Below are 13,816 nucleotides of genomic sequence, written 5' to 3' on the forward strand. Positions count from 1 at the left end.
GTCTTCGGTGAATTCTTCTTCCAACGGCGATGATCCCACCATTCTGGATATCCCACAAGTTTGAAACAACAACTTTTGGTATGACCAGTCTGGTTGCAATGAGTGCATTTGTAAGCAGACTTGTATGCTCCAGATGAGTCAATATTTTTTCCACACATTTTTTTATTTATTATATATATATATATAATATTCAATATATATCTATATAATATTCAAGGCACACAAATTTTTTTTTTTCCTTTTTTTCTGTTTCTTTTTCTTTTCTTTTTTCTTCTTTTTTTTTTTCAAATAAGGAATTCAATTCTCAAAACTGTTGACGTTTGAGCAAAGAAGAGAAGGATGCGGAAGCGGCAGTGAGCTTGGAAAGCTCGGTTGTGGATGGTCCGTCTATAAACTGTGGTAGAATGAATCAGCGAAGCGCGGGCTCGGCCTGACAGACCGACAGCAACGGCGGCTTTTGGAATCGATCGGCCGGACGTGGACACGATCCGACGCCACGATGCAATCCGGCGAGGCAGCGGTTTAACGTGATGATCCGACGAAGATCCGGTGATGCGACGTTGAGGTGCAGCGGTTCGGTGTCAGCAGGCACCGGTTTGGTTTGGCGAAGAACCGGCGACGCTATCCGACGGCGGTTCGGCCTGTAAATGGAGATTGGTCCGGTGACGGCTGAGACTTGTGATGGCAGTGTCGTCGTCGTTTTAGATCCAGATCCGGCGAGATCTTCGGCGGTTTGGCAGCGGCTTGTGATGGTGAATCAATGGTGACTCTGTGTTTCTATATGGGTCTGTGAATTGATGTGTATGTGTATGGTTATGTTGGATGGGTTTGGGTATGGGTATGGTTATGGTTATGTTGTATGGGTTTATTGTATGAATAAATGATAAATTCAAAGAGATTTAAAAAATATGGTTCAAGAGTAGCTCTAATACCAACTTGAAATTCAAAGAAAGAATATGAGAATTAAAACTCAATTCGATACTTGCATTGATAGTATTACATCCAATTTATAGGCTAGGATTTAGCTAAAATAAGTAACTAATTACCTACCAATTAGCCCTAAATAAAAGAGTAAATCATTCAATCTCAACACGAAGCATCTATAAGAAATAAAATCTCAACACGAAGCGTCTATGGTGATGATGCCAATCGAGTGAATTACTCACTACTTTGTTGCGAAAACGAAGTGTTGTGTGATTATGCAATGCTTGAGCTTCCACTGAAGAGAGACAACAACCCCTCCTATTTGAGGATAATGGGTAGCTGCAATGGGCTCGTGCGCCTTTCCCATGATTATATGATTTATCTATGGAATCCATCTATTCGGAAGACAATTGCCCTTCCACCATTACGGCATGGAGCTTTTGTGCATACCATTGGGATCGGTTACAATGCCCAGACTGATGACTACAAGGTTATCAGCATTGTGTATCTCAACGAACCCAATAGTTTTCAACCTCCGGCAGAGATTGATATTTTCAGTCTGAGCACAGGCACATGGCGGAACATCAGCCATTTGGGTCCTCCATATACCATAGACCAGTGGTCTCTACCGGTTTATCTGAACGGAGCTGCACATTGGATTGCTTATGGTAAGACAGGAGAAGATTTCTTCCGTTTGATCTTGTCATTCCACATGAGTGATGAGATATTTGGCGAGATCATGGTGCCTGGTAGCATTTCTGGTAGTAACTACTCAGGGTTGAGTGTTCTTGTTTCTAAGTTTCAAGAATCACTCTCTCTGATTGATTGTCATTGGCATACTTGTTGCATATGGGTGATGAAGGAGTATGGCATATCAGATTCTTGGACACAACTATTCAATATTCATACTAGTGTTGGACCCCGTAGTGTAGTCGGCTTCACAAAGAAAGGCGAAGTTCTGTTGAGGTTCTATTCCAGTACTGAACGAAAAGGCAAAGTTCTGTTGAGTTTATATTCCAATACCGAACGAAAAAATGCATCTTAATATTAGTGGAACTACATTTTATGCAGATGCTTATACTGAGAGCCTGGTTTTATTTGGAACAAAATTTGGTAATACCGGCACCTGTGCAGATTCACCTAATTTGCACGGAGAAGGGGAAGGGGAAGGGGATGGAGCTAGGAAATCCCTGAAAAGAAGAGCAAACTCAGCTCACTCTTTTTTACCAAAACATTTGGAATCTTAATTTTGCTTATACTCTTCAAAAAGAAGAGAAAAACCAAAGAAGAAAAGAAAGAAGAGGCAAGATGCATGATTTTACTTACTTTTACATCTTATATTTGTTATTGCTACATGCGAATATAAATACTTAACCTAACATTTAAGTAACCTCCATGTCTTCACTCCCCTTGTAGATTACATAAACTTAAATATTTTTGGTCAATTAAAGTTTCATATTCATATCATTGAGGAGTTACAATTATCATAAATAATCATTCTGTTTGTGTGAAACTTTTTTTCAGGGCTCTAGAAAATTAAAATGAAGAAGCCAGAGAAGGTCGAACTGCTGAACGAGTAGGAGTGGCATGGTGAACTCTTTCCCTGTTTTATGCTGCTTATACTTTGCCTTGATGTAGTTGAAAACTTTCTTTCGGAAACATTTAACTCAACGATGATGTTTTTGAACTCTTGGAGCATTTGGGGTAATATGGCTTTAGATGTTATGCTGAAGTGTGTATACATATATGTGTGTGTGTGTGCGCGCGCGCATTCGCACCCATTTTGGTAAGGTTTATTCGGAAAGTATTTGTTATCCGTAATTTCATATCTTTGATTCCATTTCATCTTCTGAATTATGTTTTGGGGTATGAGCCACATTATATTATATGAATTAAGTTTTCAAGAGATCTTCTTTAATTCGAGTTGTTGGATATCGTGACAAGCATTTGAAAGTCACTAGTTGGTGATATTTTGTAGGAAATAAAAGCTAGTTTTTCTTTTAGATCAGATAATGCTAGCCAAGGTTAGGGTTGGCTTGTTTCTCTTGCTAGCCAATGTCAAGTTCAAACTTATTCACCGGTCTTAACAGTCTGCCCATTATTATCTGTATGAGTCAAGCAAAGTATCTTCATGTTTGGCTTGCTTAAATGAGGTCAAAAATGTTGATTAAATTATGCAGGTATACTTGATAACTTGGATAGATCATTTATATAGTTCAACCTGAGCTGTTGGTCACTGGGTTGACCCCTACTTATGAGCCATGTGCCACTACATACTAGGATTAGAGCCTCTAATTGATGAAAAAACTATCCTCATAGTAAATTATTGGGTGAATTGCATTAAATCCCCTTTTTCTATTTGCACCCCTCAACATTTGAGAGGGTGACTTAACTGACTAATGTTAGCTGAAAGGCAATTTTTTTTTAATTTTTTCTATTAAATAAAAGACTGCATTTAATTATGATTATTTTTTAATCTCCTCAACAGTCTAGTAAACTCTTAAAATATTAAGAAAAAATATTAGAATTGTTAATTTCTATGAACAACCTTGTTTAGGTTATTTAACAATAAATGGGTATTTTAGTCAATTTCAATTCCTTTCGGTTAACATCAGTTTGTTAAGTCACTCCTAACTTATATAGTTGAGGGAGGTTTTTTGGTAAATAAAAAAATTAAAAAGGGGGTTTAATGCAATTCACCCTAAATTATTTAACTTGAACGATATTTGAAGAGCAGTGATGTTCACCCCCCAGTGTTTTGCTCTTCCTTAGACTTGATGGGATGAGACTGCTACACAAAACAATGCATGGCCTTCATGCCAGTTATAACCGTATTTTAAGTTTCAACCAGTTCTCTTAGATGTGCAAGACAAACATGAAAATTCTAGTCAACCAGAAAGGAATCTTGCTGTTATAAATACACCATGAATTTGTTTTTTTTTTTTTTTTTTTTTTGAAGTACACCATGAATTTGTTCTATTCTCTTTGGAGTGGTTCTCTTCTATTTGGAGAAATAGAGACAGAATTTTATTTTAAATTCATGAAAAAACATATATATTCTCAGGGCAGCAAACCATGCTTGGTTGGTATTTGCCAACTTATCCAGGAAGTAACATTTAATTATTTGCCATGACAGGTTCTTTTTTGTTGTGACGATTTGTTAATATCCTCTATTGTCTTCATAAAACTTTGTTTGATAATATCATTGAACCATCTCATTTTCACAAATAAAAATAAACTAGTTTATGATCCATGGCTTATAATGTAAAAAATCATGGGAACTATTGAAACTCATGAATTGTGGCTCAGGTTGGATAACATGGATTTGAAAAATTGAGAGCCTTTTTTTTTCTGTTCAATTTTTTTTTTTTTTTTTTTTTTTTTTCCTAATCACCCCAACTCTGCTTAAAACATATTTTTTTGGAGCAAATTAGCTGTTAAGTTTCTATTTGTTGGGGATTTTGTGTGTTCTTAAATATAAATTTAATCTGACAATCATATCATAACAGTTTAACAAAAACACTTGTACATTCATATCACAACGTAATCAAAGCATAATATATATAGTATAAATAAAACAATATAAAAGTCTTTACAGCCTTTACACAGCCTCCCTACGTGCAGGTTATGGCGATTATAAAAGTCTCCAAGATACAACTCCAATGTCCTCCATAAGTACGTTCTCAGAGAGACGAATCACTAAGTCTTTGTGTTATGTTGCCTATAAACTCAAATATAAAATTGAATATATATATATAATATAGTATTTGGTTGAAGAATGAAGGAAATGAGTTTAAAAAAGAAACTGAAGAAGAGAAGTAAGAACTCGTCTATTTGTTAGATCACTCTTACTATTTATAGGCTACTACATGCCTGTTCACGAAAGCACATGTCTTTTCTCAAAAGACTTTTCACTATTAACTTTTCATACCCATTCAAACATTTTACAATTAAAGGAGTTTTAAAAATTTATTGTAAAAAACCTAACAATCCCCACAAGTTTTTAAAACTTTTTACAAAATCCCTAATTATTTTAATTATTTTATAGAGATTTAAATTTAAATATATGTATATAAGAAATAAAATAATTAGGGGTCTTCCGGACTTGAACTTGCACTTAGTGTTACTATTTCCATATGAGGAACCGGAGAGACAAGATCTTGAGCTCGACCCTTTTAATTAGACTTCAACATCTAGCACACATAGTATTGACTTAAGACTTGGTTAGCGGTGCAGTGCTAGTAATAACCATGCGCTGGTATCTTGATTCTCATGAGAGTTACTAGAGAACAACCCAATTCTCATAGTCACAGCCTCACGACGTCTCTCACTTAGGTGAGTCCTCCAAAGGTACATGTGACCTATACCTTGCAAGAGTTTGCTGCCTCGAGCTCATTCAGGGCAAAGGCCTTCCTAACATCACATTAAACAACACTGGTGCCATAGGGATGGGTAAGAGTGGATCTCCATGAGAAACCTCCTAATGATAAAGTGCTCTAAATAAGTCACGCAATACGGATTGTTTATACTCGTTGAATCTAATTCATGGGATCTCCAATCATAAAGGGCAGATTACTTCTGGAGGTGAATTCTATGTATCATCTTATCTTTTCATTTCGGACTGAAAAACATGAAAACGCATCCAATACCAATTAATGGCATGAAAAAATAGACATTTCTATTTAAAGAGAAAATATAAAGGTTTTAGACTGTTGGGGATTTTGTGTTCTTATATATAAATTTAATCTGACAATCATATATCATAATAGTTTAACAAATAACACTTGTATATTTATATCACAATGTAATCAAAGCATAATATATAAAGTATAAAGAAAATAATATAATAAAGTAATAGACCAGTAAAATTATATGAAATCAATAAGAGAAGAGTAAATAAACTTCTGGCTTATAATGGAGAAGCATGCAATTTGCGCTATCCAAAAGCCTTTATAGGCTCCCTATGTGCAGGTTATAACGACTATAAAAGGCTCCAAGAATCAATATGCAACTCTAATATCCTCCATAAGCACTTTCACAGAGAGACGAATCACCAAGTCTTTGTGTCATGCTGCCCATAAACTCAGATATATAATATAGTATTTGGTTGAAGAATGAAGGAATGAGTTTTTAAAAAGAAACTGAAGAAGAGCAGTAAGAACTCGTTTATTTGTTGGAATACTCTAACTATTTATAGACAACTACATGCCTATTCACAAATGGACATGTCTTTTCTCAAAAGACTTTTCACTATTAACTTTTCATACCCATTTAAACATTTTACAATTAAAGGAGTTTTAAAAATTTTATTGTAAAAAACCTAACCCTATTTGGGTACTCTGTTTTTATGGAACAGAATGGCGGTGATATCAATTAAGCAAAAAATGAAGTCTAATTAACATTAATTTTGTCTTAACAGACTCTTGGATCTACGTGTGCTACATGAAATTGTTTCTCCTAAGAAATTTGATATCATACCCTGAAATGCACGTGGAATAGTTATTCTGATTGAGTACTTACAATTGTGTGATTTTTTTTTTTTTTTTAAATAAAATTCTTAGTGTTTTAAAATAAAGAAATTAAGAATTTTTTGTTCGGTCCCGGATTAGGATTTTACAAGACAGACTTAGACCGAATCTTTATAATATATATATATATATATATATATATATATATATATATATATATATATATATATATAATATATGTATGTTATATATTATATATATATATATATAGCTATACCTATATACTACTTTTAACATTGCAAGGAATTTCAGCACAACGATCAAATGTAAGCCAACATTCATCACCATCTAATATTTTTTATTTACTTTTTCTCCTCCCATTGTTTAGATTTTTGGGTTCGTACCAATATTCCTCCACTATTTTTTTTTTCTTTGCTCACGCCGCCTCATTCAGTTCTCAATTCTCTCGCCGCGGTATCCAATTGTTAATAAATCTCTCGCTTGTAACCTTGGAAGTTCGATCAGTCATCGCCATTGATATTTTATAGCTGCGTCGGTGACATCCTTTATCACACTGTCTCCCTTTCTCTCTCACTTTCAGTTCACAGATCTCTGAGTCTCACGGTGTGTTTGCGGCTCAAACATAACCAATAACGACAATGAATCAAGTTTCTTAGTCTTCAACCACGAATTTGTCATCTTTTTCAGTTTCAGTAAGTTTTCCCCTCTCTTAATTTTCTATCTCTATTTTAGTCTTGGATTCGGGAATGTGAATGTTTTTATTTTCGTTGCATATACAATTCAAGGGAAAAAATTAGGGAAATAAAATTCAATTAGAATGGTGGAACCGAACCAAACCGAACCAAACCCTTTTTTCACGGTTTGGGTTGGTTCGGCTCCAAGGCTTAAATGGCTTGGTTTGGTTTCAAATTTTTTGGAACCGTACGGAGCGATTTGGTTTCAAAAATCCTCAAAACCGAACCAAATCATACCGTGTGCACTCCTATAATTAATTGGTTTAGCAATCCATGGTATGTTATAGTCTAGGAAGCATGGATACTTCTTGGAGGGCAATGTACCCGTATCGGATACCGATACTCCACGAATACTCGTGAATACGAGTTTGATATTTCTTAAATGTATATACAATTTAAAAATATAATTTTTAATTTTTAACACGTATCCGATACTTTTTCTAATACTGTTGACACCCATTTTGGCATTTGGGTTGTAGACCCATTTTAATACGTGGGCCATAGAGGATATTTGGTTTATGGATTTATGATTGGGCTGAAGATGGGTTGGGTTAGCAATTTGATTGGAAAGAAATTCATCAATATGGCATATAGACATGAACTATGGAGCAAAACTACATGCAACAGGATAAGGACGCGAATTGTGAGAAAAGATTAGGTTGGGTACATGGAATATTGGGCTGATTATATGATTGGGCTTTGGACTAGAGGAAGTAACAATTCCACATGGATCTAAATTGTGTGCAAAGATTTATTTTGAAGTAAAAGATAGATAGAGTTTGTTTTATTTTTCAGTTAGGCTATCTGTAGTTTAATTTAATTTGAATTGTAGTTATGATTAGAGTTTTATTACAAATAGAATGTTTGAACTTAGGAATTTGTTTTGTATGCTATCTATAAATAAAGAAGAATGCATGCTGTGAAAGAGGTCTAGCACCCTCAGAATCATTTTGTTTATTGTGTTTTGCTTTCTTAAGCCTTTCTTAGAATATCATCCTTGCTATTTGTTATTTCTCTCTATCCTCATCTTCTTATTCTCGCTCTCCCTCTTTCCTTCTATCTCTTTTTCTCTCTCTCTTCTTGCTATATCTATTTTCCTCCCCTTTTTATTCTCTTGATATGTTACTATAAATTATTCACTAGAAAGTCCTTTTAACTAAGGCATTGTTTGAACTCAAAAGAGGAATTTTATTGTTCCCTTTTTCCTCGCATCGTCTGAAAGTCAACATTCTCAAAGGGACTAACGTTGACTGTTTACTATCGAACCACGTGAGTGGTTCTGGCATGCCCGCATTAAATCAATTTAAGATCAGCTTCAGTCGGCCGATTTTAGGGTCAACATTTTTGGCACGCCCGGTAGGACCCCATCAGGTGAGCAAATTATAGTAAAGATGCTTCCAAAGCAAAGAAATTCGAAAGGTGTGACTATAGGTGATAACATTGACGAAGAAAATCAACGGATCAGGCGATGATGCTGATTCTTCTATTCCATCCGACGTTCCTTTGGGCCGGGTACTGGAATTGATTATGAAGAAAATTGATGCCCAACAAGCACAGATTAGCGAGGTGAGATCCCAAATGGGGGAATCAAATCAGATTTTGGTTTCTCGGATACATGAGATGAGGTTGGTGACTGGGGAGTTAAACCAAATGATGTACGCTCAGTTGGAGAAGATGAATCAGAAATTAGAAACCAGTATGTTGGCTAATCAAAGCCGACATGATCAAGCTGAAGCATCTCATGTCAACGAGTCAATATTTCAGCATATGAGGGCACCATTGGTATATATATCCCAAAGGCCTCGAATAACGTCAACAAGGTATTATACCACCAAGCACAGCACTCAGTAGTACAATCGGCAGTATACCGAATCCTACTCTCAGTATATCGATTGGCAATCCACCAATATTATCAGATCCGCTAGTAGTAACTGTTGTGCCAATGTATCAGCCACCGATGAATAACCAAAATGTGTAGCATCCACAAGTGCAACTGATTCCTCCAGTAAGAGATCAGCAAGAGTTGATGGGTAACCAAAATTAAGGGCGGGCTAACTTAGTGGTACCTCCGGCGGCTGCTGGGGGCATATAAATGCGAATCCACAACGAGAGTGGGTTAACCCATTTGTTCCGCTTCACCCAAATGATCCTCCAGGTCAGAATGCAAGGATTGATTGGGCTCAGATTTTGGCTTTAATACAGGCCGAAGTAGCATAGGGACGCGGACGTGCTCAGCCAGTATACAAAAAGCCCTATCCTGATCATATCAATGCTCATGAGTTGCCTAAAAATTATCGATATCCTGATTTTTCTATGTACAGTGGTGAAGAAAATTTTTCTACAGTGCAACATATTGCGAGGTTCATAGCACAATGTGGTGAAGCAAGCCTAAGTCCTTGGTTGAGGATGAGATTGTTCTCTAGTTCTCTTACTGGGGCGGCGTTTGAGTGGTACAGTAACCTACCAGCCAATTCTATTCAGAATTGGGATAAAATGAAGGAAGCTTTCCATACCCAATTTTACCGAACAGAGACAAAAGTTACGTTGGCAGACATATCCCCGTTCATCTCAGTTACTGAATGAATCGGTTGAGACTTTTATTGCCCGTTTTAGAAAGGCTAAACTCAAATACCGAGTAAGTTTACCAGAACCATAATACATCAAGTTGGCATTGAATGGTCTAGACATTGAACATCGCAAGAGGTTTGATGGGGTTGAGTTTCAAGATCTTTTCGATTTAGCAGACAGGATTTCTAGGTATGAGGACATACTAAAAGAAGAGAAAGAGAGGAAGAATTCTTTTAAGGGTACTTGGTACAAGGACCCTAATTATGAATTATTCTCGACAGAAGTTAGAGATGAATTAGAAGTTGATGTTGCAGAGGTCAATATCAGGAAGCCATACATCTGTGAGGCATTGGTTAAACCCAAGCCGACCACAGAGAGCAATGCAACACCAGCGTCAACATCGGCAGCAAGGAAAAGAGTTGCCGATACCGGAAAAAATTATTCTTTTGATTTGTCGAAAACAGATCAAATCTTTGATCATTTGATGGCCGATAAAATGATATCTTTGCCTAAATTGCATAAGATTCCATCAGCGAGTGACTTGAAAGGAAAAGAGTATTGTAAGTATCATAATTCTTGGAACCATGCTACTAATGACTGTACTGTTCTACGATGTGAATTTCAAAAAGCTATTGATGAGGGCACCTTGAAGTTCCCGGTGAAAACTTCAGATACAATGAAGGTGGATACCAATCCATTTCCTACAATCGCATCTACTAATATGATAAGCTTAGTCAAGCGAGAAAATCGGCAGGTAGCTGAGTAGATATCAGGTGAGTTCCTTTCATCAACTACGACACTTGAAAAGATGGCAGAACTACAGAGACAATTAAGAGAGGGTCAATTGGCCCTGATAGACCAGGGTTGTTGTCCAAATTGCAAAGGAAAGCAAAAAATGAAGGAAGAAGAGCCAATAGAAGTTCAACCAAAGAAGAAAGGAATTTTGGAGAGGTTGACTTTTCCAATCAAGCCTGGTGAAAAGTCTCGGCAAAATAGTTCTAGTAGCAGTCATGTGAAGGAAGAAAAGCAGAATCGGCAAGTATTTATACCTAGCCGATCCCATTCTCAAAGTCGACATCTTAGTTTTAAAGGCGTTCTCCACTTTAGTGAGAAATTTGGATACAAAAGGGAGCTGATTCGCATAAAGTACGAACTGTAAAACTAAGGGCAAACTCAGTCAAGGACAGATGGACTAGAGTCAGCCACCTAAAGTTCCGTAGGGTTCCACAATATCGGAATGGAGTCCTTACTCAATCTCAGAAACGAAGAGAACAAAAGAGAAGGGCCGAGCAAAAAAGGAAAACCGAGGATGGAAGCAAAGAAGAGTTAACTAAAGAAGTCGTTGTACCAGAAAAATGTCAACCGGATAAGGAAGATGAGAATCAGCCGACATGGCCCAGATGCAAAAATGAGTTCAAAATTCGATTTGGCAGTTTCCTAGATGAAATGTCATGTAATATGGCATTTATATTACCAGCAATGTTCCAGGCTCCATCGGCATCTAGTGCAAATACTGGAAATAAGGGCGTAACAGAAGATAAAAGTAAAACCGAGGAGAAAGAAACTCAGCCGATTCAGAATTTATCAATTCTTTCTTCAGAATCGGCAGAGAAGGTAGTCTTTGAAAAACCTTTGTTAGCAATGACTCAACAACTTAGGCTTTTATATGTTAAGGTGTGGGTAGAAGGTCAGCCTATTAATCGAAATTTGGTAAATAATGGCTCGGTTTTGAATGTTGTCCTAGCAAATACATTGAAGAAACTCGGCAAGAGTGTGGAAGATGTTATTCCAACTGATGGAGCAATTTGTGGGTTCAATGGAGGTTCTACGAGCACTAAAGGGATTCTTCCTTTAGAAGTCGAAGTTAGAGGAAGGACATCTTTTGCAGCATTCTTTATTATTGAATCCACGGCTTCCTATAATTTGTTATTAAGCTGTGATTGGATTCATTCAAATATGTGCATCCCATCATCATTACATCAGATGCTGATCTTTTGGGATGAAGACAAGGTGAAAATAGTGAATGCTGATGATAAGCCATTAGTGGCAAAGGTGTACTCGGCGAATGCTATTTTGTATGATAAAGAGTGTGTTCTTATTCGGTTTGTAGGAACAGGAGCTGATGGAAGACCTACATCAGCAACCATGAGAAGAAATCTTGCCAATCTAGTGATTGGTGAATTGCAATAGGAAAATTCTAGGCCAAAGGTAGAATTCCCTCGGCTGACTATAATTGAAGAAGTTATCGATAGAAGTGAAGCTTAAAAGAGAGGCAGCTCGGCAGCAGGCCTTTAGGGCCACTTGCATTAGGTTACAAGCATACATAGCTGAAAAACGGCTAGAGAAAGAAGCAAAAATAGAGCCAGAACCATCGGCTAATTTTGCTGAAGTTGGTCAAATTGATAATGAAAGGTTGGATGCTATTTAGTTAGAAGACTTGGAATTGGCACCAGCTAAGCTTGATGATCTTAAAGCAGAAACTCAAGATCTGTTAAAGGAGGTGAATTTAGGCACTGATGCAAAGCCTAGACCAACTTACATCAGTGCACTGTTAGAACCAGAATTGCAAGCCGAGGTTATTGGCATGTTAAAGTAATACAGTGACTGTTTTGCTTGGAATTATGAGGAAATGCTGGGTTTATCCAAGATCTGGTGGAACATCAGTTGCCCATTAAAGATGGCTACAAGCCATATAAACAGCCACCTCGTCGAATGTCTCAAGAGGTGGTAGACAAAGTCAAAGTGAAATCGAACGATTGTTGGATCCTGGCTTCATTTGAACTACGAGGTATGTTGAATGGTTATCAAATGTAGTACCTGTTATAAAAAAGAATGAAAAATTATGTATATGTGTCGATTTTCGAAACATAAACTTAGCAACCCCAAAATATGAGTATCCAATGCCGATAGCAGATTAGTTAATCGATGCGGCTGCCAAGCACGAAATTATGTCTTTTATGGATGGACACTTTGGCTATAATTAGATTTATATAGCCGATGAGGATATTCCAAAAACAGCTTTTAGGTGTCCCGGATCAATTGGAACTTTTGAGTGGGTAGTAATGCCTTTGGGGTTGAAGAATGCTGGTGCTACTTATCAGCGAGCCATGAATTCTATTTTTCATGATATGCTCGGCAAGTTTATGGAGGTATATATTGATGATGTGGTAGTGAAATCGGCAACAAAGAAGGAGTATTTAGTTCATCTTAAAGCATCTTTTGAGAGGATGAGGGCTCATAAGCTAAAGATGAATCCAATAAAGTGTGCCTTTAGAGTATCAGCAGGAAACTTCTTGAGTTTCTTGGTTCATCAAAGGGCATAGAGATCGATAGGAATATAGCTAAGATAATTATTGATGCTAGTGCACCAAAAAGCAAGAAGCAATTACAGAGGTTACTCCGACAAGTAAACTATCTGAGGCGATTCATTACCAATACAGCTAGCAAGTTACATGCGTTTTCCCCACTACTCAAGTTGAAGCCGATGGAAGAATTCAAATGGAATGATACACATTAGAGGGCATTCGATCAGATCAAAAAGTACTTGTCGAGTCCTCCTGTTATGACGACCTTGGTTTTTAGGCCAGTGTGTTCTGTGATGAACCGTAAGGATGATCCGATAACGGATCCGAAATGCGGAAGCAAAAATAGAACACAAGACTCTAAGAAGTCAAAATGACCTTCCATGAGGTCGTGAAACTCAATGAGAACTGATGCGGAAGCAAAATGTCAGAAATATGACAAATAAGCCCCCAGGGGCAAAATATTCATTTTTGAAAAATGTGGATTCGGGTGCCACTGAGCACACCACTGGAAAGACAGCAAAAAATTAACAAATCTAGACTCAAGAATCACTTGATTCAGAGTCCGGATGAAGAAGATATGAAACTCCAAAGTTTCATAAAAACTAACTTTCGGGTTTCAAAACAGTGCGGCAAGGGTAATTAACAAGAGGTAAAATGGTCTTTTTAGATAAAATTGGATGCAACTGAGCATACCGATAGATAGACTAAGAAAAATTAATGAATCTAGATTCAAGAATCACTTGATTCGGAGTCAGGATGAAGAAGATATGAAACATCAAAGTTTCAAAAAAACCAA

General features: G+C 36.8%; 2 protein-coding genes across 2 annotated transcripts; both read left to right on the forward strand.

The window, feature by feature from the left end:
• The first annotated feature begins 1,255 nt into the window (after positions 1-1,255).
• LOC132272641 (F-box protein CPR1-like) lies at positions 1,256-2,171 on the forward strand. Its single transcript, XM_059773746.1, has 2 exons — positions 1,256-1,901; positions 1,996-2,171. The coding sequence occupies exons 1-2, from the start codon at positions 1,256-1,258 to the stop codon at positions 2,169-2,171; spliced, it is 822 nt and encodes a 273-aa protein (XP_059629729.1).
• A 5,579-nt stretch (positions 2,172-7,750) lies between these two features.
• LOC132272650 (uncharacterized) lies at positions 7,751-10,481 on the forward strand. The gene is made up of 4 exons (XM_059773754.1): positions 7,751-7,810; positions 8,579-8,967; positions 9,469-9,602; positions 9,832-10,481. Exons 1-4 carry the CDS (start codon positions 7,751-7,753, stop codon positions 10,479-10,481), a joined length of 1,233 nt encoding a protein of 410 aa, XP_059629737.1.
• The last annotated feature ends 3,335 nt before the right edge of the window (positions 10,482-13,816 follow it).

The sequence above is a fragment of the Cornus florida genome, unplaced genomic scaffold (assembly GCF_030987335.1).
Source record: "Cornus florida cultivar Cherokee Brave unplaced genomic scaffold, ASM3098733v1 CherokeeBrave_3.0.0_Hap2_Chr01, whole genome shotgun sequence".
NCBI lineage: Eukaryota > Viridiplantae > Streptophyta > Magnoliopsida > Cornales > Cornaceae > Cornus > Cornus florida.

Coding starts and splice junctions, on each gene's coding strand:
- LOC132272650 (XM_059773754.1), top strand. CDS start 7,751: ATGGAGCAAAACTACATGCAACAGGATAAGGACGCGAATTGTGAGAAA. Junction 8,968..9,468: donor CCTCGAATAACGTCAACAAG/GTATTATACCAC, acceptor TTCTATGTACAG/TGGTGAAGAAAATTTTTCTA. Junction 9,603..9,831: donor GGCGGCGTTTGAGTGGTACA/GTAACCTACCAG, acceptor TGAATGGTCTAG/ACATTGAACATCGCAAGAGG.
- LOC132272641 (XM_059773746.1), top strand. CDS start 1,256: ATGGGTAGCTGCAATGGGCTCGTGCGCCTTTCCCATGATTATATGATT. Junction 1,902..1,995: donor TCTGTTGAGGTTCTATTCCA/GTACTGAACGAA, acceptor CATTTTATGCAG/ATGCTTATACTGAGAGCCTG.